This window comes from Dipodomys merriami, unplaced genomic scaffold (assembly GCF_024711535.1).
Source record: "Dipodomys merriami isolate MVZ:Mamm:240054 unplaced genomic scaffold, mDipMer1.0.p SCAF_33, whole genome shotgun sequence".
NCBI lineage: Eukaryota > Metazoa > Chordata > Mammalia > Rodentia > Heteromyidae > Dipodomys > Dipodomys merriami.
The window spans coordinates 7,505,552-7,531,137 of NW_027204826.1; the positions used below are offsets into that span (position 1 = coordinate 7,505,552).

A 25,586-nucleotide genomic window follows, 5' to 3' on the forward strand; every position below is an offset into this window, starting at 1 on the left:
AGCTCGGGTCCACTGACCTGCAAGACATCTCAAGACCTTTCAAAGCTGAGCAGCGTCTTCTGGGGCAGGAAGTACTTTGCCACATGTGGTTAGGACACAGTCTGTTAGTTCTAAGGGGTCGCAGAGGTACTGGCTGTTTGCAGTTTACTGAACAGCACACCACGACTTAGTAGAGAGCAGCATCCAACCATGCTCAGAGGCCAGCAGGCCAAGAGAGACCCACACTGAGAGGCTGTGGGAGGGCTGAGGATTGGCACCACTCTAGATCTACCTGCCACCAAAAAGGACAAGGGCTTACATCTGTAGAAAACTGTGTGCACAGATCTCCCTAAATCTCTCTTCTTGGGCAAGTGGATGACCAGAAATGTCACAAAGCCACTGGGTTTCAACCACCACCCCACCCCCACTTCATATCATGGACATTAAAGTACTCACTCAATGCAATGTCAATACCAATGTTCCTCAGTGATTTGCTTTCTGACCCTATTGGGGATAATTTACTTTGATAGCATTGCTACAAAAAAATAATAAAAGAAAGAAAGAGGGTTACAATTCGTGTGGTATTATCTATCCATTTATATTTATGGGGGAAAAAAGTGATGGAATTGAAACATTTTTTTTTCTTGAGTAAGCTTTGATGTTGCAAAAGTACTAGAAGCAACCATGTTTCCATACTATGAAGCACAGGAACTGGAGCTAAAAGAGCAAACCTTTGTTGGACCCAGTGATTAGTGCAGACATTTCCATTCTTTGTGGTGCCACCTGGTGGTACAATCATCTAACTACACCTTCAGACACTGAGGAGAAACATAGGCTCAGTCACTCATCTTTTCTTTTTTTTTTTATAGGGGGGAGGGGTGGTCATGGGCTTGAACTTGAGGCCCAGGTGATGTCCCTGAGCTTTTTCACTCAAAGCCAGTGTTCTACCACTTGAGCCACAGCGCCACTTCCAGCTTTTTCTGTTTATGTGGTGCAGAAGAATCGAACCCAGGGCCTCATGCATGCAAGGCAAGCATTCTACCACTCGAGCCACAGCGCCACTTCTGGCTTTCTGGTAGTTAATTGGGCCTAAGAGTCTCATGGACTTTCTGGCCCAGGCTGGCTTTAACTCAGGATCCTCAGATCTCAGCCTGCTGCATAGTTAGGATCACAGGTGTGAGCCACTGGTACCCAGCTTGGTCACCCATAATTTATACTCATATCAAGACTACAGCCTTGAAAAGGCTTATGTCTCCTCTCTTGGACCCTTAAAGTAGAAATGGAAAATTATATTTCCCAAAGGCCTTTACATTTCTTTAACAGGGTAAAAAGAAAGAAAAAAAAAGAGTATTTGGTATATCCAGATATTGTCAATACACTTTTTAGTCTTTCGTTGTTTAGACTAGTCACTAGAACGAACCTCTACCCAACGTCTTCGGGAGATCCAAAAATAATGTAGAGTTCATTTTACTCATGAGCTCCTGTTGGCATTACTTTCATAATAGATCTGAATAATAGCCTGAAAGTCATCAGACATACTTCCACCAACGAAGCTTCCTATTGGCTGGAAAATGGTGCTTCTGAGAATAGGGGTGGAAAGGATTCAGCCTTTTTAGGTGACTCAATCCCTTGTATATACTGCTACTCCCAAACTGGGAAATAACTTCTCTGTGGTGAGGGCCGGGACAGGTGGAAGGTCGGAAGACTTTGGGTTTAGAAACTGTTAAAAAAAAAAAAAAAAAAAAAAAAAAGGAAGCTGGACACCGGTGGCTCATGCCTATAATCCTAGCTACTCAGGGGGCTGAGATCTGAGGATTGGGGTTCAAAGCCAGCCGGGGCAGGAAAGTCTGTGAGACTCTGATATCCAATAAATCACTCAGAAAACTGAAAGAGGTACAGTGGCTCAAGTGTTAAGAGTGCTCGCCTTGAGCTGAAGAGCTCAGAGACAGCACCCAGGCCTAGAGTTCAAGCCTCCCAACCACCACCACCACCAACAACAAAAACAAATGTTACAAAATGGAAATCCAGCCTCTATGTGGAAATCCATCTTGACTCCGAATGTTCTGACCTAAATTGTCCAACTGAAATGAAAGCTATCACAATTATCAGTAGCAATTTAGAAATTACAGGTCCACATAACAGTCTAGTAACGAACATAGGGTTAGCTGCTGGCATAAACCTCATAGCAGAGAGACATCTGTTTGTAGCACTTTGTGTAATTGCAGAGTTGCCGGTGGGAGGGGGTGTCAGTCACATGACACCTTGTTTCCTGGACTCAAAGGCTGTGGAGTAACTTCCGTCTCTTGGACAGAGATCCATCCAGTGGCCTGTAAAAGAAACTGTGCTTAAAGGATATCTGCCTAGCTAGCAAGATAACACGGAGGAACTTAAGAGTTTGGGAATGCATGACAGGGTCGATCCTTCTCCCTGAATAACTGAGGATACTAAAGAAGGCTATGAGCCAGAAAAGTCCACCTTGGAATTCTTTTTATGTTTTGGTTAGTTGTGGGCCTGGCCACTGTCCCTGAGCTCTTCAGTTCAAGGCTAGCGCTCTACCGCTTGAGCCACAGCACCACTTCTGGTTTTCTGAGTGGTTTGTTGGAGTTAAGAGTCTCACAGTCTTTCCTGCCCAGGCTGACTTTGTGAACCAGATCCTCATATCTCAGCCTCCTGAGTAGCTAGGATTACAGGTGTGAGCCACAGGTGCCCTACAACCTTGGAATTCTTATATGAGGAATTTCTGCATCCATCAAGTCACCAAGCTTGACACTGAAGTTTAAACCCAGTACCTGAATGTGTGTGTGTATGAGTGCATGTGTGTGCACACACACATAAATGAATGAATAAACAAAGCAATACAAACAGGTAAGAAGCAACTTTACTTACATGAAGTATTTATAGACTAAGTGTTAATGACTTGTCAGTTTTGATGAATTCAATAACCATTCTGGATTCTCAGAGACAGGATTAGTCTCAAGAGCTTCAGAATATTTATTCATGCAACACATTTGTAACCTCTAATGGTTTATGAGATGGTTGATACTGCGTTCCAATATGGCAAATTGATTTTTATGCTTATCTTTGTCTGTTATTTTTTGATTGACACACGATAATTACATATATTTTTTGGGTTCACTGTTAGGTTTAGATATATGTATACATTATGCAATAATCAAATGAAGTAATGTCACCTCCAACTTTAAATATATATATATATATATATAATTTCTTTATGATAAGTACTTTCAAAAACATTTCTTCAGCCAGAGACTGGTGGCTCACAAATGTAATCCTAGCTACTCAAGAGGCTGAGATCTGAGGATGATGGTTCAAAGCCAACCCCAGGCAGGAAAGTCCATCAGACTCCTATCTGCAATTAACCACCAAAAAGCTGGAAGTGAAGGTATGGCTTAAGTGTAAAACAGCTCAGGGACAATGCTCAGGCCCAGAACTGACACATTAAAAAAATCATTTCTTCTTAACTATTTTGAAGTATTGATATATCATTGCTATCTATTAATATATTAATATATCGTTGCTATCTATTAATATATTAATATATTGTTGCTATCTATATTCACCTGACTGTGCAATACAACACCAGAACTTATTCCTCCTACCTAACTATAATTTGTACCCCAAGGTCAGTATCTCCTCATCTCCTCTGATCCCCAGCCTCCCAGCTCCCAGAAATCATTACTGTGTTCTCAACTTCCTAAGGAAAGTTTTTTAGATTCCACAGATAAGTGAGATCGTATGGTGTTGTCTTGCTGTGTGGGGCTTATTTCACTGAACATCACATCCTCCAGGATTGCATTGCGCACAGGCTCTACCACTTCCTGTATCTCCTCATCAGGTGATGGGCAGCAAGCTCTGCCCAAATCTTGGCCGTTGGCACAGTGAGAAACACAGAGAACCGAGGTCCACTCGAACATACCGATTCCATTTCCTTCGTAACAAAGGTGACAAAAGGGCCTTCGTGGGTAGCAGTAGATCAAAACAGTCATCAGAGAAGGGTGCCAATGGCTCACACCTATCATCCCAAACCACTTAGAAAAGTGAGATCTGAGGATTGCCATCCAAAGGCAGAGTGGACAGAGAAATCCATAGGAATCTTATCTCCAGTGAACCAGCCAAAAGCCAGAAGTAGAGCTGTGGCTCAAATGGTAGAATGCTATAGATCAAAAAATCTACACAAGCATGCAAGGCTAGATCAAAAAATCTACACAAGCGTGCAAGGCCCTGAGTTCAAGCCCTAGTACCTACACACACATACACACACACACACAGAGCAATCAGACTGTAGGCAGAAAGTGGCTAATCCTTACATCAATTTCCCAACCTCCAGAGACACTCAGCTTCTGAGTGAGCAGGACATGGTTCACTTCCTGTTCAACAGGTTTCTCTCAATTGAGAAACAGATGACTCAGACCCCTGTTGAGCCTGTCACTCATTAAACTAAAATTGGAAAAAAGTATCTTCTCCAAGTGTTTACTTACCCTCATCCCAATGGCCAATAATAATTTGCCTGGAAACAAGTACAACTTGAACAATTGGACTTCCGGGCTGGGAGGGGAGTGGGGAGGAGGAAGTGGGGATACCGGATTTCCTGTGTTTTATTCCCCTGTGGGTTCCCACCCAAGAGGCATCCTGGGAATCCGGAAGCCAGGAATTCTTACACCAAGGCTGGCTCTACAGCCAGGGCACATGGTCTGCATGGTTCCTTTGGCTCTAGGAAACAGCTCATCCTGAGCGTGAATAAATGAACCGTTTCCTGACTGATCTTACACACTCAGTCACCATGGAAGGAAGGCTGCAGTGAGAAGCCAAGGTCTTCCTGGTCTTGCAGCGGAAGCTGAATACAATGACTTTTATTCTGGCCATGGGAGGAAAATTATCGCTTTGCCACTGAGATGTCTTCTAGGCCTTTTCTATGTTGAATGGAAAATGTCACTTGCGGTTCAAAGCCAGCCCGGGCAGAAAAGTCCATGAGACTCTTACCTTCAACGAACCATCAAATAGCTGGGAAGAGAACTGTGGCTGAAGTAGTAGGGTGCTAGCTTTGAGCAGAAAAGCTCAGGGACAGCCCCAAGATCCTGAGTTCAAGCCCTAGTAATGCACGCGCGCACGCGCGCGCACACACACACACACGTCCTGAATTATATGAATGCTATGCACTCTCAGGATGTCAGTTTCAGTGAGTCTGTCCATTCTGACTTTACCTTAAAATAATGTCACATTTTGCATGTGATAGGCACAAGGGGTATTCTACACAGAGGCCTAAGAACATCATGCAGAAGGACACATCCCTCAAACATTCCCATGCCCTCCCAGTCTTTCTTTTCTCTGCTTTCTTTTTTTTTTTTGTCAGTTGTGGGGCTTGAACTCAGGGCCTGGATACTGTCCCTTAGCTTTTATGCTCAAGACTAGCACTCTCTTGAGCCACATCACCACTGCCAGTTTTTGAGTGGTTTGTTGGAGATAAGAGTGTCACAGGGACTCTTCTGCCTGGGCTGGCTTTGAACCACAATCCTCAGATCTCAGCCTCCTGAGTAGCTAGGATGACAAGCATGGGCAACTAGCGCCTGGCTGCCCACGGTCTTTCTAAGACTCATCATTTGAGAGTCTGTGGCATTGCGGATGTGTCAGACACAGGAAGTTGAGCGAACCAGAAATGACTCTTATGAGTCATTGCTCCTGAATTTTTTTTTTTTTTTTTGCTAAATGCACACATTCGATTTGTCATTTGCCATTAAAAAATAAAAAATAAAAAAAAAACATACCAGGCGCTGGTGACTCATTCCTATAATTCTAGCTACTCAGGAGGCTGAGATCTGAGGATTGAGGTTCAAAGCCACCCTGGGCAGGAAAGTCCATGAGACTCTTAAGCCACTCAAAACACTGGAAGTGGCACTATGTCTCAAGTAGTAGAGCACTTGCCTTGATCTGAAGAGCTCAGGGACATGTATCCAGGCCCAGAGTTCAAACCCCAATGAATGACCAAAAGAAAAAAAAAAAACATATCCTAGTAGTTAGTTAACTCCTTGCCTCTCCAGGGAGGGACTTATATTAGAGGCAGATTTCAGCTGGCCATTCAGAAGAAATTCGAGGCCCCCGCTCTCCCTTGGCAGGAGCTGACTGATGCTATGCTTTTTACAATGTTGTACGATTAGCGGGGATAGCAAGCTCTGGGGACTGAAACCTGCCTGAGCATTTCACACAGTTAGAAACCCTTGTTCTTCTGAACTCGAACTAGGTGGGAGAAGGGAGAAAAGTAGGATTCCCAGAGACCCTGCCTATAGTCCCTGTGGAAACAGGAACACACCAGGCTCTCCCGATCCAGGCAGCAGCCAGGCCAGAGCATGTTTTTGGGGATTTTTTGTTTTTGTTTTTTTTCTAGCTAGGCACTGATGGCTCACACCTGTCAACCTAGCTACTCAGGAGGCTGAGATCTGAAGCTCAAAGTTCAAAGCCAGCCTAGAGAGGAAAACCTATGAGACTCTTATCTAAACTAGTGTCACTAACCACAAATGGTTAGAGCAAAAGAAGCTCAGGGACAGCACCTAGACCCTGAGTTCAAGCCCCAGAACTGGCACAAAGAAAAAACAATTTTTAAAAAAATTGTTTCTCTAGAGATTCTAGTAGCCACCCAGTGAAAGGGGACAGAGATTAGAAATTAGGGTGATACCTTTTAGGAAGAGGTTGGGACCCATGTTTTCCCCAGGGTGTAGACCCCATGAGCAACATAAATCCTACCTCTGAGGAAAGCAGGCCCTCTGGGCCTTCTCCTGCCCTCCAGCGCCCCCCACAGGACAAAGGAAACAGGATGCAGAACTCAGTCCCCAGCCTGAGCCACAGCAGCTTTCCTGACCCAGGGTACCACTCTGGTAAGATCAACAGATGCAAACATGCCGTTCCCAATACAACTGCTCAGACGCCCCTGCTCTCATTTTCCGTAATTCAGTTATTCCACAAGTTAACTTCTTATCCGGGACTGGGACACATTTAGCAAATGTCTTGCAATTAAAATCTAATAGATCCAAATAAAGATAAAAGGCACAATTAAAGTCTCTCTCCCAGACAGAGGTAATCCATCTTGAGCCCCAATATTGGCACACAATAAAAAATAATAATAATAAGATTCTTAACAGTGCTCCCAGACCAGCCCAAGAGCAAGTACAATCTCATTGGCATCTCGTGTCTCCAAGGCGGAGACTCTCCAAAGCTAAAAGCCGGTGGCTTTTAAGATGTCTGTGAGGCATAGGTTTGAAACACTTAAAACTGTGCATTGCTAAAGACTTTAAATTCTCTCCAACCTACTCAAACAATACAATGCTAGTATGAAACAAAGTACATGTTCATCAGAACATCAAGAAGACCTATTTGGGGTATGTGTGCACGCACACATGCCAGTATTGAGGCTTGAACTCAGGACCTCAAACCCTTGGCTAAACTTTTTCACTCCAAGCAGGTGCTTTATAACTTGAGCCACACCTCTACTTCTGGCTTTTGTTTTGCTGGCTCTTTGGAGAGTCTCAGAGACTTTTCCACCTTGGGCTGGCTTCCCACTGCCATCCACAGATCTCAGCTCTTACTGGGTAGCTAGGATTACAGGTGTAAGCCACAAGCCTGTCTACGTAGTTTACTTTCGTAATTAATTGTGATATGCTCTCCAGGCTCCTGCATGGCCAGGTTATTATAATCACTCCGTGACAGTGACCAGGAATCACCATAATAAAGGTGCCATCCCTATGTACCACAGACAATCCTGAGCCCCATGCTTGTGACACGGCTGACTTACCTAACTTACTGCTTGATAATGCCAACAATCTTGGAACCATTAAGACTGGAAAGTCACACTGAATACAGACAACATTTGGTCAAAATGTTCCCTCATGAAGATACTCACCGCGTGGGAATTAAGATGAATGTGTGGTGGTTTATCTCTGGATGGGAAACCAAGATGAAAAATTATGCAACAACTAGCTGAGTAAGCCACCGATACCAGATGGTCCCCACCAAAGGCATTATCTTCTTTTGTCTGTCACTGATGCTGGGTCTCCAAGTGGAGTCCCCAAAGAGGATTTTAATAATAAAATAAATATAACAAGAAAGAAATGGAGCCAAAACCTTTGACTTGGGCAGTCCTTTCTGTGTGTGTGTGTGTGTGTGTGTGTGTGTGTGTGTGTGTGTGTGTGTGTATTGGGGCTTGAACTCAGGGCCTGGGCACTGTCCCTGAGCCTCTTTGTACTCAAGGCTAGCACTCTACCACTTGAGCCACAATGCCACTTCTGGTTTTTGAGTGGTTCATTGGAGATAAGACCCTCTTGGGGACTTTTCTGCCAGGGTTGGCTTTGAACCATGATCCTCAGATCTCAGCCTCCTGAATAGCTAGGACTGTAGACATGAGCCACTGGTGTCTGGCATGAGTTCGTTTCTTTTGGATCAAAGTTTGAAGTTAGACCACTCAAGGAAGTCTCTATCACTCTTATGTCCAGTTAACTACCAAAAAGCCAGAAGTGGAGCTATGGCTTGAGTGGTAGAGTACCAGCCTTGAGCACAAAAGCTCAGGGAAGGAGGGAGGGGCGGGAGGAAGAAGAGAGAGAAGGAAGGAAGGAAAGAAGGGAGAAAGGAAGAAAGGAAGGAAGGAAGGAAGGAAGAAGGAAGAAGGAAGGATAAAGGTTAGAGGTATAGCTCGTGATAGGATACCTCTCTAGCAAGCACAAGGCCCCAAGTTCAAAACTAAGTACTGCCAACAACAATAATAATAACAACAACAACAATAATAATAAGCACCACCATTAAGGAACAGCCTTTGGCAGAGCACCTGTCCCTTCTACAGCTAAAAGCCCTACAGAGAAGTCTGAGCTATGGTCTTGCTGCTCTCAATTCCATCTCCTCAAGTTACATGGCTCCATTTTCACATATATTAAACAGGATGATTGTCTTCACTCTATTGGTCTGCGTCCTCCCCTACCTCCCCTCCCCCCATCCCCTTGGCCACACCCCTCCAGGACAACACACAGTCCAGCTGTCATTTTGTTGAACAAACCGGTTACAGAAGTGCAATCTTCCCCTGCATAGTCCATACTTTGGTTAGTGCAATTGCACAGAATTGAATTCTATAAAAATGCATATATGTAAACATATATCCTTATGGATACATGGATACATAGTACATTATATTATTAGATTCATAATGGACTTTTACTCATCCATCAGGAAGAATGATACTACGCCATTTGCAGGGAAATGAATAGACCAGGGAAAAAATTATGTCACACAAATTAAGTTAGATCTAAATTGTACACACATCTGTAACCATAGATCGGGTCCTATGCCCATAGCCGTTGCAGTTTTGATGTGTCCTCTGAAGTTCATGTGCAACAAGGTTGGATGGTGGCAAGTGTAGGTGGTGATAATCGGGAGAGATCTGCCATAAATATCGTAACCTCAAATGGCTTGTTCATCACTGGAATAAGTGCTTGATAAAAGGATTGATTTGGCTCCTCTCTGTCTCTCTGTTTCTTTCTGTGTGTTTCTCTTTCTCTCTATGATTATTCCCTTCCCATCTCTTCTCTTCCCAATGCTGGGGATCAAACCCAGAGCCTCAAACTCACATATGTTCAATCATTGAGCTATATCCCCTACCCCCAAGAATTGTAAGATTTAAAAAATAAGAAACATTGAGCTGGCCACCGGTGGCTCACGCCTGCCATCCTAGCTACTCCAGAGACTAAGCTCTGAGGATCCCAGTTCAAAGCCAGCCTAGGCAGGAAAGTCCATGAGATTCTTTTTTTTTATTGTGAAAATACTATATAGAAGGATTACAATTACATGGGCAAGATAATGAGTAAATTTCTCATCAAGCATTTTAGCCTCCTCCTTTGTTTCCCCTTCCCATCTTCTCCTCCCCCCACCCCCCCATCCAACCCTCCCCCCCACCACCAAAGTTGTAAAGTTCGTTTTTGACATAACGACTTGTACTCTCATTGTTGCAATGGGTCCACCTGTATCCCTATTTAAACTATTTGTTTTTTCCCTTCCCCTCCACAAATTATACTGACATCAAATACAGTGAAAGCAGGGGTTATACCGTGGGGGAGGGACATACAAAGCAACAAAGAAATCATCTTATGAATGTGTTAGAAATATCTCCAATGAACCACCAGAAAACAGGAAGTGGTGCTATGACTCAACGTGGTAGAGCACTAGCCCTGAGCAGATAGAAACTCAGAGACAGTTCCCAGGCCCTGACTTCAAGCCCCATGAACCACAACAACAACAAAAAGAAATAAACATTAAAAATAATAATGCATAGCCCACCCAGGATTTTTTTCAGTAGTTTTAGCCCATTCAACATCATCCGTGGGGCTGGAGGGATTTTAATAAATACAGTCCAAAAATGCTCCCTGAATAGTAAATATTGGAAAGTTTTTTTTTTTTCTCTCAGGTTTGAGATGTCACCGAAACAGGACAAACCACAGAGAAGCCAAAGCCCTCCTCCTCACAGACACAAAGTCTTGCTGGACAATCTCATTAGGACACAATTATTGAGAACAATTTCAGACTAAAGGGGAATTGACTTCACGTCTTCATCTTTTTTTTTAATCTCATGTAAATTCCTTTCAAATGTTCAAACCTTAATTGCTTTCCTCATTCAAATGCCTTTCTCACAATCTCTCACTTATAACTGCAGGCAAAGGGGAATAAAGGAAAGAATAAAAGCAAACCGGTACTTTATAATACTCTCTTTGATAACGCAAACTCATTTTAATTTCTTGTACAGTTCCAAGGACAAATCTATCTTTAGACTGTGGTATGATGACGGAGAAGGTTGAGGCCGATTAGACAGCCAAGGAACAAAGGGCAAGTGATTGCAGATCATTTGGACAATTAATTATTGTTAGGAAAATTCGAGAGTTTCTCCAGTATTAGAAAATCAAGCCAGGTGTGGTGGTGGTATTTTGTTGGTAATCGGCACTTGGGACGCAGAAGTGGGAGGACTTTAGGTTCGGGGACATCCTGTGTTTGTGTGTTTGTAGTAACACAAACACACAAAACAGGTTGAAGACTGGATGAAATGCTCACCCACACAGGGGGATGGCGCGGGAACCTGCTCCTGAAATCTCAAGGACCTGACCACCCCCCAGAACCTTCTCTGTAAACATCTAAAATACAACAATAAAATAAACTAAATCAGTAAAAAGCCAGGTCTCACACCTGTAATCCGAGCTACTCAAGAGGCTGAGATCTGAGGATCGAGATTTGAAGCCAGGCTGGGCACGAGAGTCCATGAGATTCTCCTCTTCAGTCACCACGAAAACACCAGAAGGAGAACTATGGCTCAAGTGGCAGAGTACCAATCTTGAGGGACAAAGCTAAGGAACAAGTGCTCTTCAGTTAAAGCAAGCTTCTAAACCTGGTGAGATTACAAAAAGCTCGCAAAAGGGCTGGCAAGGTGGCTCAGTGGTAGAGCGCTTGCCTTGCATGCATGAGGCCCTGGGTTCGATTCCTCAGCACCACATAAGCAGAAAAAACCAGAAGTGGCGCTGTGGTAGAGCGCTAGCCTTGAGCTGAAGAGGTGAGGGACAGTGCCCAAGCCCAGAGTTCAGCTCCACCACTGACAGCAACAATAACAACAGAAAAGCTAGCACAAAAAATACCCCCACAAAACAAAAACAAAAGAAAACAACAACTCTGGTTCTCTTGTCAGCTGTCAGGCAAGCTTGCTAAATACTGCATTTCACTAAGAGTTGATTAGACAGTGGATTTGGTGTATCCGTACTTTGAAAGGCTCCTTTGTGTGTGTTTGTTTGTTTGTTTGTTTGTTTGTTTTGCCAGCACTAGGGCTTGAACTCAGAGCCTGGGTTATATACTTGAAGCCACAGCTCTGCTTCCAACTTATTGCTGGTCCCTTGGAGATAAGAGTCTCATGGACTTTCTTGTCCAGGCTGAGCTTTGAACCATGATCTTCAGATCTCCATCTCCTGAGGAGCTAGGATCACAGACAAGAGCCATCAGCGCCCAGAGTACAGTAGAATACCTTACTATTTTGTCACAGCAGCCCGAATTGACTGAGACGTGGTTGTTCTGAGACTGGAGATCCACAGCAACGGTTGAAGATCTGACTGACACACTTCACACACTCCCAAACCACTACGCAAAAAGCTCACAACACAGCTGGGATCCGGAGGCCTGAGGAGGGAGCAGGCGGCCTCCTAGACCAGTCAGAGGCCAGTCACTGACAAAAACTCCTAAAATTAGGCCAAGTCTGTGCTGCTGGCATCACACGTCATAGTTGTGGAGGCTGAAAGTCCAAGATCAAGGTCCTGGCAGGGTTGTTGTGGGTTTTTTTTCCTCCCTGCGGGCTGTGAGAATGAACCTTTGCCTGACCTCTATCCTCTAGCTTTTGGTGTATTTCTACCAATCTGTGGCACTCTTTCTGTCTTGGAGGGGCTTCTCCTCTGTGCCTTCCTTTCCGTTTCTTCTGGCCTTCTTTCTGTGTGTATATCTGAGTCCTTCCATTCAGACCCCAGTCAGATGGCATAGGGTCCATCTGAGCTAATGTGACCTCAGGGTTACACACTGCATCTGGAAAGACCCTGGTTCCAAATACCTTCTACCATGCATGTAGTCTGGGGGCCGGTCACATATTCAGGCTACAGACAGCTCCATGGGCAGGCATCCTAGACGTCATTACATCCCACAAGGAACTGAGACAACTTGTCTTTTCTGTCCCTTACCTGGTCCGCCTGCACCATTACCTATTGTGCAATGAGCCAAGAAGCAAATGCAAATATCCTAGCTTGCAAAGACTCAGTGTCCTAGCAACCATGAACTCTCACATCCAAGCTCCACCATCCTCTTCTCCTCCCCACATCCCATGTTAAAAACAAAACAAACAACAAAATTTCTTGGCTGAGTGCCAGTGGCTCACACCTGTCATCCTAGCTAATCAGGAAGCTGAGATTTGAGGATCATGATTAGAAGCCAGCCTGAGCAGGAAAGCCTTGCATCTCCAATTAATGACCACCTTCCCTCCCCCCTCTCAAAAAAAAAAAGCCAGAGTACAGCTGTGGTTCAAGTGATAGAGTGCTAGCCTTGAGTAAGAGAGCTCAGGGACAGTATTAGAGTTGTGAGTTCAAACCCCAGGAATGGCACACCAAAAAAAGAAGAAAAGAAAAGAAAAAAGAGACTTTGATGAGGGTATGCCTGCACCTTTCCTCATGTAAATGTCAGTTTGAAATAGCTCACTGCTAGTTTGTTCATTCAGCCTGTTACACTACAAAGAACTGATGTCTCCAAATAGCCTGGCTTGCTTTATCCCATTCACCAGTAGATTCCCAACTCCCAGGATGAACACCCAGCATGCTGTGGCTGCTCAGGAAGATTGATCCAGCTTCATGATCGCTTCTAGGGCTTGTGTCGCCCTCAACTTCTCCCATGGCTTAAGGCCTACATGCATTTCATCACCATTTCCCAAGTTCACAGCCTCTGGCCCAGCCCAATGCCTCTGTGTCCTTTCAGAAGCTCACTGCTTCTCACCCTGGCATTTCATAACTCCAAACACACCTCCTGTGACATCCTACACAATGCCACAGGAGGATTCCCCTACAGAATGTGGGCAATCAGACACCATTAGGACTGGGTAATGGCCCTTCCTCCCCTGTGACATGCCTCAGCACAGAACACCTCTCCTGCCTACACCAATCTCGCTGCTGGTGCGCAGCTAGCTTATCATCCAGCCTCCACAGAGGAGGGGCTGCGCAAAGGCTTCTGGGAGTATCTTCATCAGAGTGAGATGAGAGACATTAGATGCTCTCAGGAGAAGGCTCATCCCACACCTTTTACCTTTCAGGAAAAAAAAAAACCCACCACAACAAAAAAACCTTTTTATGTGACATAAAGATGTTCTTTTCAGAGGCTCATAATGTAGCTTCTGCGGTGAAGAATGCTGAATATCCATTGTGAAATACTCAACCCAAGTGGAAAGATTCAGAACGAAAAGAAAAAGAAGATGCTATTCATGTTTCTGAAGAAGCTAATGTATGAGATGATGGCTAACGAAGGTCAGGTGTTTAGTCAGTGTGGATTTGCTCCGGGTTCTAACACTGCCGAAAAGTTCACAGCCATTTATGCCTGGTACGACGGTTGCCCATCTTCACTGGGTAACATCTCTGGTGGCATTTTGGTATAAAATAGTGGCAAGTTCCAAGACCCTCAGAGGACAAAGAAAAGAGGCAACACAATGGAAATTTGGAGTTCCTTTGTTCCATATCTGAGACACGTTCTTTAGCCGAATTCACCCTGGCCCCTTGTTTATTCAGAGATGAAAAGAAAGAATGCTGTTGCTTTTTCTTTTCCAGATCCATGCTCTTTCAAATATGGCATGAGCTTCCTGTGCCTCAGCTCCGTAAGCCAGAGCAGTAGCTTAAGATGATAGTAGCAAGGGCCTCATGGGAAGGCACCTACACACCCCTGTGCACCGAAGCACTGTTCACAATAACCAAATTACGGCAACAGCCAAGATGCCCTACCACAGAAGAATGGATTCTCTCCCTCCCCACCCCCATTAAAAAAAAGTACCTACCACACAGTCTGAGATATGAGGATCATAGCTCAAAGTCAGCTTAGGAAAGAAAGTCTTGGAGACTTTTATCTACAATGAAGCACCACAAAAGCTGGAAGAAGCTTAAGTGGTAGAGAATGAGCTATAAGCAGACCAGCTCAGGGACAGTACCCAGGCCCTGAGTTCAAACCCCAGGACCAGCACAAAAAGTGATATAATAGTAATAATAATGTTTACACACATACATTGGAATTTTATGCAACCATCAGGAAGAATGAACTTATACCATTTGCAAGAAAACCTGGAAAATGGCATACTGAGCAAAGATAACCAGGCTCAGAACTGTACCCACGGCCTTTTATTTTGGCCCAGGCTGGCTTTGAACCTCCATCTTCAAATCTCATCCTTCCCAAGTAGATAAGATTATAAGCGAAAACCAGAAATAACCAGCTGAAAATGTTGAATGAATAGACAAGGAAAGACTGGGGATATCCCCCCAGACCACAGAGGAATGGAGTGTTTCAGCATTTAATGTTTAGCAAATGGTATTTTAAACAACCTCTTGCCTGCCTCCTGTGTTTAAAAACAAAACAAAACAAAACAAAAATGAGATGAGTTAATGTATGTATGGGATTGCTTCTTCAAGAAACTGGTTGTAAGAAGATAGAGCTTTAACTCTGCTGAGAACTAAAACTAAACATGTCACTATTTCCGGAATAAAAGGTTTGCTGTGGTTCAGTTACTCTGCTGTAGGCTTGAAGACAGCTTGGGTATCTCATAATTATAGTATAGGAAGCCCCACAAATTAGTATATAGTTTTTAACTACACTAGAGACAGAGTCTAGGAATTAAAAAAAATAAAAATAAATAAGCAGACTCAATGGAATTATATGATACGTGGAGTGATTCCTTTTTTTTTTTTTTCTTTTCATGTTTGTTTTTGGGTGCTAAGGCTTGAACCCAGGGCCTGGATGGTGTCCCTTAGCTTTTTCACTCAAGGCTGAAGCTCTACCACTTAAACCACAGCTCCACTTCCAGCTTTTTGCTGTTTAATTGGAGATACAAGTCTCATGGACTTTCCTGCCCGGGCTGGGTTGTATCTTAGAGCCTCAGATCTCAACCTCCTGAGTAGCTAGGAATACAAGTGTGAGCCACCGAAGCCTGGCTTCAGGACAAACTATTAAAACAAAGAAATTAATTGAAAAAAGCTTTGGTTTCCAGTGATGGCTTTCTGGGTATGTTATGTTATTCAGGATGTTCACACGCCTGAAGCCCCACAGATGGTCATTTGGCCTCCCAGGGCTGACGATGCTTCAGGTCATTTTGTCAAGGTCATCTTTTACCCTAGCATGCCAGGGCCTGAGTTCCCTATTTAAAGCCCCACTGTCCACCGCATATAACCAGAAGCCACTCTCATAAAATACGCTTGGCACATATTTCTGGAGGTGGTGGGGTTCCATGCTTTGGAAGTGTAAGAATAAGTCCGGGGCAAGCCAAAAGACAGCACTTGTATCTCCACCAGCGTTTGAAGGCCCTAACCTGGCAGACAGGGTCCATCCACCTGCAGGCCAGAAAAAAATCACCAAACTAGCCGCCCTCCTCCCCCCGCCAGGCCCCACACACTGGCATCCTGTTTTTGTTTGTGTTTTTTGTTTTTCCATGTGAGACAAATTTTTCTTTTCCAGAATTACTAGATGTTAACTCATTCTTAAAAATTATCTGTCAGTAGCTTTGTACAAAAGGATTTCAGTGTGACGTGTCAGTTGATGAGCACAATGCATCTCGATCAAGGTCATCCTATTCATCCTTCTCCACCCCCCCCTGCCCCCCCATTCCCTCAATTTACTTAGCTCCATTTTCACACACGTGCAGTAAGTATTTTCACTGCATCCACCCATCTTTCCCCTCCCCTTGACCTCTCCTTCCCTGGACACTAACTAGAAATTTCTAGCTTCCTGCTATTCATTGTGTTAAACACTAAGTTGTTCGAAGGCGTTCAACCCCTGGAATACTTCTTTGCAGATATCATATTTTAGTAAATATGGGACATATATATACATGTATATATTCATAAGATTGTATTGTTTGCGTATATGATTTATACAAAAGATTAAAAGTCAGGGTACAGTAAAGAGACTTGCACAACCATGTGCATTGCTGTACTATTCACCATAGCCAAGTTAAGGAAAATATCTAGATGTCCCTCAATAGATGAATAAGTCAAGAAAATATGATGTGAGATAGATAGATAGATAGATAGATAAATAGATAGATAGACAGACAGACAGACAGACAGACAGATAGATAGATAGATACAGACAGACAGACAGACAGATAGAGATAGATAGAGAAATGAATGTTACCCATCCATCAAAAGAACATTACATCATTTGCAGGGAAATAGATAAACCTAGAAAAAAATTATGTTAAGTGACGTAATTCAGGCTCAGACAAAGAACTCATATTCACTTGCTTATGTGGAAGTTAGATCTGAATATCATCCTGCTTTTAACCAAAGGCCAGCATACATCCGCCCCGTCAGTCATTCTGGATGGGGATAATCTCAGTGAAACCCTCTGTGTTGTTCCTGTCACTTCCCCAAGAAGGAAGCTGACCCCTAGAGGAATCCTCACCGCCTGGGGGGAGAGGGAGGGGCGTGAGAGGGTGGCACTGTCTTTAGCCTCTTCCTCCCTCTGGCAAATGGGATTCCCACATAGAAATTCCTAACAATAGTTAAATAGCAATGCTAGAACGTGAACACAAAATAGATCAGGAATAAGAATCTATGTAAATACGGAGATATATTAATGCAATGCCCTTTTACTGAAATAATTTTAAAGCTAAACAGCTCCAGAAATACTTTTTCTTTTAGTGTTAGACAGAGGATGCTAGATAAAAATGCTCTGGCACAAAGGTAAGCAGGAAAAAAAAACAAAACACAAAAAGAAGCAAAAAGTAAGCGACTTCTGTTTGTTTGTTTCTGTCAGTCCTGGGGCTTGAATTCAGGGCCTGGGTGTTATCCTTGAGTTTTTGTGCTCAAAGCTAGTGCTCTATCACTTTGAGCCACAGTTCTACTTCCATATTTCTGGTGGTTAATTGGAGAGAAGAGTCTCTAGATATTCCTACCCTGGCTGGCTTTGAACTGCAATCCTCAGATTTCAGCCTCTTGAGTAGCTAAGACTACAGGTGTGAGTCACCGGAGCCTGGCTTAGTATTCTTACATTATACTAAAGCTGTCATTTTCTTGGCAGAGGCAACCAAATAAACATTATTTAAAAAAAAAAAAAAGGAATACAAACTAGTGTCTCTTGCCTATATTCCTAGCTACTCAGAAGGCTGAGATCTGAGGATTGTGGTTCAAAACCAGTCAGAGCTGAAATGTCCATGAGACTTTTATCTCCAATTACCCACCAAAAAGCCAGAGGTGGAGTTGTGGCTCAAGTGGTAGAGTTCTAGCTTTTAGCCTTTAGCTCAGGGACAATGCCAGGCCTTGAGTTCAAGCCCCAGGACTGGCACAAAAAGAAAAAAAAAAGTATTGCAACCACAATTTGATTGATTGTAGGCTATGTAACTAATTTTCCTTTATTATTCATTTCACCTCTTTGGGTGGTTTTATGGGTGCCATGGACATTGTTTTGTTCTTCTTGTTCTGAGGTTTTATTGTTTGGTAGTGGAAATGGAATCCAGGACCTCATGCAAACTAAGGATACATTCTTCACTCAGCTCCATCCAAATCCTGAGGTTTTTTTTTTAAGGAAGTCCCCCATAAATATAATTTTACTCCTACATTGATTTTTTAAAAAAATACTTTAAAAACCTGGCAGTGAAAAGAAACAATCTTGCTACTAATTTTGGAGAGGTTATTTCTATCACCAGAACACTGTGATTTGAAGATATCATGTCAGCTAGCATTTGGAAAATTCTCTACTGAATTTCACATATCCCCGAACCCCCAAAAATCAGGCACTAACATATGGGGATGTGCACTGGGAAGGGGGGTGGTCATTTGTGATATTATCTGGGGCTACCAGAATTACTCTGGGAATCTTATACATCACTCCTTGCAGCCATATGAGCTGGTGTTAAACACATTCTTACATATCAGCACTTACTAATAAGTCATTAATAAGTTGCTCATAAGCCATTTTGCATGAGGGAAGACTTGTTTGGAGCTCAGTGTTATTGTATAACTGTGGAAACCCTCTCGTCAGGGAAAGTACCTATTTGATCCCATCCTTTCTCCTGAAAGAAAGAAATGAACCAATAGGAGTCGATTTACCCTCCAAATTGAAGATGAGAGAGGAAGCTGAAAATCCTGGATCCTTTCCTGAGAAACACAACAAAGCCGAGCTCTTGAATTTTGAAATGAGGAAAAGGGAACTAAAAGTAATGAATTTCAATTGTCTTTTATATTCATCCCTAATACTAATGAGGTCAGATAAATCCAATGGCTGCATAGCTACTAATAAAATAAAAAATAAATCCCAGTGGAGCCAGGTGCCAATGGCTCACACCTGTCATCCTAGGATTACAGGAGGCTGAGATCTGAGGATCAAGATTCAAAACTAGCCTGGGCAGGAAAGTCCATGAGACTCTTATCTCCAATGAACCACCAGAAAACCGGAAGTGGAGCTGTGGCTCAAAGTGGTAAAGTGCTAGCCTTGAGCGTAAGAGCTCAGGGACAGCGCCCAGGCCCTGAGTTCAAGCCCCTTGACTGGAAAAAAAAACAAAAACCCTGAGAATTCACATGTTGTGAATACTTGTGTAGAAGGTAGGGATGGGAGGTGGGTGTTCCCTATCATCAGAAGCAACGTCTCAAACAGCTGGCGAATTAAAAAAAAAATCATCTTCAATACCATTTCATTTGAAATACCCATAATTCCTTCAGATTTGAAGAAGTGATTTGTGTTAAGCCTGTATGATAAATCCCAAACAGAAATCAGCAGTGAGGTTATAACCAAGATGAGATACAGCAACCACAGACCAGAAAAAAAATGAAATCACTTCCTACCATGTTTATGGATGACACCGGCCCAATGCTGTTCACATAAATGTCCACATCAATCACCGTTGGCTTTACTGTGGAGAAAAACAGACGTAGGTTAGTACTTCGTGCTGCAGAGAAAGAAGAGGGCACAGTTCAATGTCCCAGGGACTCAGGCACTCAGATAGCAAGCCTGTGTTGGAATCCTATGGGTAGAATTTTTCTTGGGGGCTTGTCTTGCTTTTTTTTTTTTATTTCTGGTCGGTCATGGGGCTTGAACTCTGGGCCTGGGCACTGTCCCCAAGCTCTTTCGCTCAAGGCTAGCACTCTACCACTTCGGGCCACAGCACCACTTCCAGTTTTGTGGTGGTTCGTTGGGCTAGCTTTGAACTTCAATCCTTAAATCTCAGTCTTCTGAATAGGTAGGATTACAGGCATGAGCCATAAGCACCTGGCATTTGTCTTGCATTTATAATGCACACTTGACTTTTCTTACTTTGAAATGTCTCAAAAGAGAATCCATTCTTATGTGTATTTATTAAGTGACAAATTCTTTTAAAAAAAGACATTTACAACTGCAAGTTGCCAGTGACAAATGACTATAAAGGTATCTGCAACACTAGTTGACTTTATGGCAAAAGTAAGAGACAAAACTTACAACGTTGCCTAAGGAATTTAATCCCAATGCTTTGCTATAAAGGTACACAGTATCAATGAGGTAATTGGGTTATTTATTCATTGCACAACTGTCTAGATATTGTTCCAAAGCAGAGAAACTTAAAGCAAAGTTCTAGTGAGTTTTTGTTCCAAAAAAGAAGGTCAGGGGGAGGGGGAACAGGAGGAGGAAAGAGGGGGAGGGGGAGAAAGACATGGAAAGGAGGAGGGAGAGGAAGAGGGAGGGAGAGGAGGGAAAGAAGGGGAAGAAACGGAAGGAGAAAGGAGAGGAGGAGGAGAAGGAAGAGAAGAAGAAAGACGAAGGTGAGGGAGAAGAAAGTAGAAAATAAATGAGGAGTTGGATGAAGGTAATTTATTATTATTATTATTATTATTATTATTATTATGACTTAAATACCTTCATCATGGAGGCTAAATACTGTGATTGAAAACAGAATAAAACTGAAAAAGACTCATTGTCCTTATAAACTGACATGTACAACTTTTGTTTGACTACTTCGAGGTCATTTTAAGAAAAGAAAACACACTAAAATTAAATTTAAAAATTGGGAGTGGCACTGTGGCTCAAGTGGTAGAGCGCTCACCTTGACCTGAAGAGCTAAGGGACAGCGCCCAGGCTCAGAGTTCAAGCCCCACAACTGACAACTCCCCCCAAAAAAACCCAAAAAATGAAATAAAAATAAGAATTGTAATAACTCAAAGGATTATCCCAGCCTCCAGCATGAGAATAGGTTATTTGACCAAAAGCTGTCAAATCTGACATTGCACTTCAGAGGTGAAATTGGCTAATTTGGCTTTGAAGAACCTCATTTTCTCCTCGCTCATCTGCCAAGGAACTAAGCGAGAGCCAAAATGGCATTGGGAGTGTGTAAGGGGCTTTGGAGCCAGGGAGCCCATACCCTCTAAAAAAAAAAAAAAAAGGATGTCCTCTTCATTACTGCCCAGGGACTGATAAAGGAGACAGGGCCAATTTCAGAACATTTCTGCCCAGGAGGGAGATAAACAAGACTCATGAACCTTGCTACATGGAGTTTCTATGGAAACAAGAGTTGGCTGCATATGCAATTATTTCAATGAGCCTCCTTCACTTCCACTAAATAGCTGCTCATTCACAAAATGGACTGCATTCTCCTCTGGAACTAACAGAAGCAGAGACCCTGAGCTCTCAGACTCTCCTGACATTGCACACAGTCTGTAGCCAGGGTGATAATTTTTCAGACGTCCACGCAATGAAAACAACGATGCTGAATTTGAAGTACCTATCTCCAACACTACCAGCAAAACCAAGTTAGGTTAGCTCCAACGAGCTGTTGGCATGTTGGAAGACAACGCAGCACCATTGCATGCACTAAACACACAATGTCTGGCTTCCCAAAGAAGCAAGACCCTTCACTGTAGACTAAGCTTTACTAACTACTAGAAAAAAAGAATTTGCGTCCTGTCACTGTCCTTTCTCCATACATGGCATGACCTCTGCTTATGCCATCCAGAATGCTGTAAAGTCAGCCCATTGTGTATTTTTGCAAGACATGTGAAAGATATAGATTCACAGTATTTATTAGACGTATCAATCAGATGTTTCATTTGCTTGCTTAGAAAGGACCTATAGATATAGTGACTTAAAAGCAGGAAAGGTCAATGGATGGAGCATAATAAAGCTTAGAAGAGAAAGGAATTTGGAAGAAAGAAAGAAAGAAGGAAAGAAAGAAGGAAAGAAAGAAAGAAAGAAAGAAAGAAAGAAAGAAAGAAAGAAAGAAAGAAAGAAAGAAAGAAAGAAAGAAAGAAAGAAAGAAAAGCAGGAAGGCAGGAAAAAGGAAGGAAGGATGGATGGATGGAAGGAAGAAAGGAGGGAGGGAAGGAAGGAAGGAAGGGAGAGGGAGGGAGGGAGACAGGGAGAGAGAGAGAGAAGAAAGAGAAAGAAGTGATGCAAATGAAAAAGGGTACATATCTAATGATCTGGCTAAGAGCAAAACATGTAGGTTGAGGATGGGTTAGACATTTCATGAACCAAAAGGCTCCAAGAGTTTCCACTGTGGATGGTCTCCAGAGGCTGGAGATAAATGAATTCTCTCTTAGAGAAAGTTTTCCTTTTTCTGTTCTTTGTTTGGTACCAGTACTGAGTCTTGAACTCAGGGCTTAGACAGTGTCCCTTAGCTTTTCCACTCAAAGTTGGCATTTTACCACTTGAGAAACAGCTCCATCTTGGTCTTTTTGCTGGCCCACTGGAGATGAGACTCTCACAGACTTTCTTGCCAGGCTGGTTTCAAACCTCGAGCCTCAGATCTCAGCCTTCTGTGTAGCTAGGATTAAATGTATGAGCCATGGGTATGTGACTGGGCTCTCTCTCTTATTGATTGTGGATATTAAGAAATCCTGTCAAGGTAAAAACTGGAATATATATATATATATATATATATAATTATTACAGTACAAGTTTTATACTAAACATTTTATTTCCAAAATGCCCCAAGAGATATGTACTAAAGTCTCCATTCAAACATCATACATGGTACTTTGTAGGATGCAGCCAAAATGCCAACTTGGAATGAAACACATAAGAGAAATACATGCTATCCTTGGCCTCCACACCACTGCTTCCAAGGTGGGTGGGTATTCCTCCCTTATCTGGGGGAAGTCATTCCACAGACACCACGCAGTACCAAAACCCCGGGAGGCTTGAACTACTCACATCATATGGTGTAGTATTTGCATGTGCACTGGCATATCTTCCCACTTCCATTCCACCATCTCTAGATGGCTTATGATAGCCCGTGCCATGTAAATGCTGGAGAATCATTTAGGGAATGGTGTTCCTAATGAGCTAGGGAATATTCAGTGCAGATCCAATACTTTTTTCTAAATATGTTCAATTCATGGTTTGGTTAAATCCACATATGCAAAACCTATGGAGGGCAGTGGTATACTGTATTTAAATCTTAATGCTTGACATCATCTTATCTGATCTTTTCTGCTTGTCCCAGACATGTACTAGTTATTGCAAGTATATATATATATATATATATGTATATATATATATATATATATATATATATACACACACACACACACACACACACACACACACACACACACACACACACATATATACACCACATTAGGGACACAAGTGTTTTTTTTTCCTTTCTTGCTATTGTTTCTAATAGATTTATAAGGTATCATGTGATTTTTTTTGTTGCTTTGTATGCCCCTCCCCACAGTATAACCCCTGTTTTCACTGAATTTGATGTTGGTATAATTTGGGGAGGGAAAGAGAAAAAACAAATTGTTTAAATAGGGATACAGGTTGACATATTGCAAGCCCTACAACAATGAGATGTACAAGACACTAAGTCGAAAAATGAACTTTACAAATAGGTGGGGGGAGGGGGGAGGGGGAGTGTAGTTGAGGAGATGGGAGGGAAAGGATGGTAGGGGAAAGACAAGGAGGAGGCAACAATGCTTGATAAGAAATGTACTCATGACCTTGCTCATGTAACTGTCACCCCTCTGTACAGTATTTTCACAATAAAAAATCTTATTTAAAAAATCTTAATGCCCACCTGCCATGTTCTTATGCTTGGTGGTTTCTTTTCAGGCACACAACTAAATCAAATAAACTGTATCAGCTCTGGGTTTCTCACACAAGATAGACTGGTACAGCCTGGATCAGCTGATTACAGATCTTCTTCAGGCTTTTCCAATGAGCAATAGGAATTGATTGCAACCCTCTCTCTTCCCCCTACCCCCTCATCCCTGCAAAGAAAATGTTTTCATCTAGAATCACAAAAATAGGCATTAGAAATAGTGCAGTGGCAGAAGGTAGGCATAACACATACAGGATTCTAGATTCCATCTCTAACATGATAGAGAGAGATGACAGATAGATAGATAGATAGATAGATAGATAGATAGATAGATAGATACATACATACATACATACATACATATATACATACATAGATGATAGAAAGATAAGATAGTTGATGGATACAGATACTTAGGTAATAGAAAGATGATACATACATACATATGTACATACATATATGAGAGATAGATGAGAGATATAAATAGGAAGGCAAACAGACAGAGAGACAGACATAGATAGAACTTTTTTTTTATGGCAAAAATGTGGTGTGGTTCCTGTGATAAAGCAACTGCCTAGCAAGTATGAGGCCCTGAGTTCAATCTCCAGGACTTCCACAATAAATACCTAAACCTGTGATTAAACCAAAGCCACAGCAGAAGGTGTCTGAGAAAATAAGGAGAATTAAGAAAAAAATACAATAAGACAATAAGTACAGATTCGTGTGGCTTACTCTCAGAATTCATGGACAGAGCCCCATGGCCAAGAAAACAACAATTATAATAATAATTTAAAAATAAAAGGTGAATAAATGACTCAACCATGTCCCTGAGACATGAAAGACACATCCAATAGTTGGGAAGTTCTGTTCTAATCTTCCCTGCCTTTAGGGCTGAAGGGGGAATGAGGGCCCCCAAACCAACTGTTTTTCAGTTCTGCCTTCTCTCTCCCCGAACTGTTACACTGAAGGTTGAGATCTGAGGATCCCAGTTCCAAGCCAGCCTGGGCACCAAAGTCCATGAGACTCTTATCTCCAATCAGCACTTACCAACCAGAAGTGGGCTGTGGCTCAAAATGGTAGCATGTTAACTTTAAGCACAAAAAAAAGGCAACAAGCATTACTAAATGGCACTATCATGAACATTTAAAAAAATGTATCAGTAGGCCATATGGTTCTTTTTCCTATTACCCAGACAGGAAGTTAAATTTTGAATGAGGAGAGGGCCTGCCCAGGGTCCTGTTGGTATTCCCAAGCAAGAAATGCAGGACTCTGCGTCCGACTTCCAACTTCTCTACATTAGTAATGAGGCTAAGATATTTGAGGGAACAAAGACACCAGTAAGAATCTATTATTAATTTTGAGTATTATTATCATCATCACATTCATCATCATAATTACGATCACAAATAATCTCTCCCGACTCTTCAAACATGCAAATACTCTCTCTCTCCAAGGCTTACATTAAATCTATGCATATCATTTCAACAAAGACATGTTTTCAAATGCTATTTCCTTACTTAGAGAATGCAAGGTAGATGGAGGCATTTGGGGAACAAGTCTATAGGATACAGCAAAGCGGTCAAGGTTTGACTCTGGGTCTGTGTGAAAGCATTTGATGCAGTGATGGTTTGAGCCCTGAGATGGTAAAGTCACTATTATAGATCCCATTCTAGCTGTGTGAAGGTCTCATTTAGTTGATTCACTTGATTGGTTCTGACCCTTAAAATTCAGGGCTTGATAAAAGAAATGCAAATCAAGACAACATTGAGATTCCACCTCATCCCAGTTAGAA

General features: G+C 42.5%; 1 protein-coding gene across 1 annotated transcript in view; it reads right to left on the reverse strand.

The window, feature by feature from the left end:
* Gabrg3 (gamma-aminobutyric acid type A receptor subunit gamma3) overlaps window positions 1-25,586 on the reverse strand; it is a 338,270-nt gene that overhangs the window by 286,682 nt on the left and 26,002 nt on the right. The window contains exon 3 of the mRNA XM_070043065.1: window positions 19,563-19,630. Coding sequence (XP_069899166.1) covers window positions 19,563-19,630 — 68 coding nt within the window. The remainder of the gene's footprint in view (window positions 1-19,562; window positions 19,631-25,586) is intronic.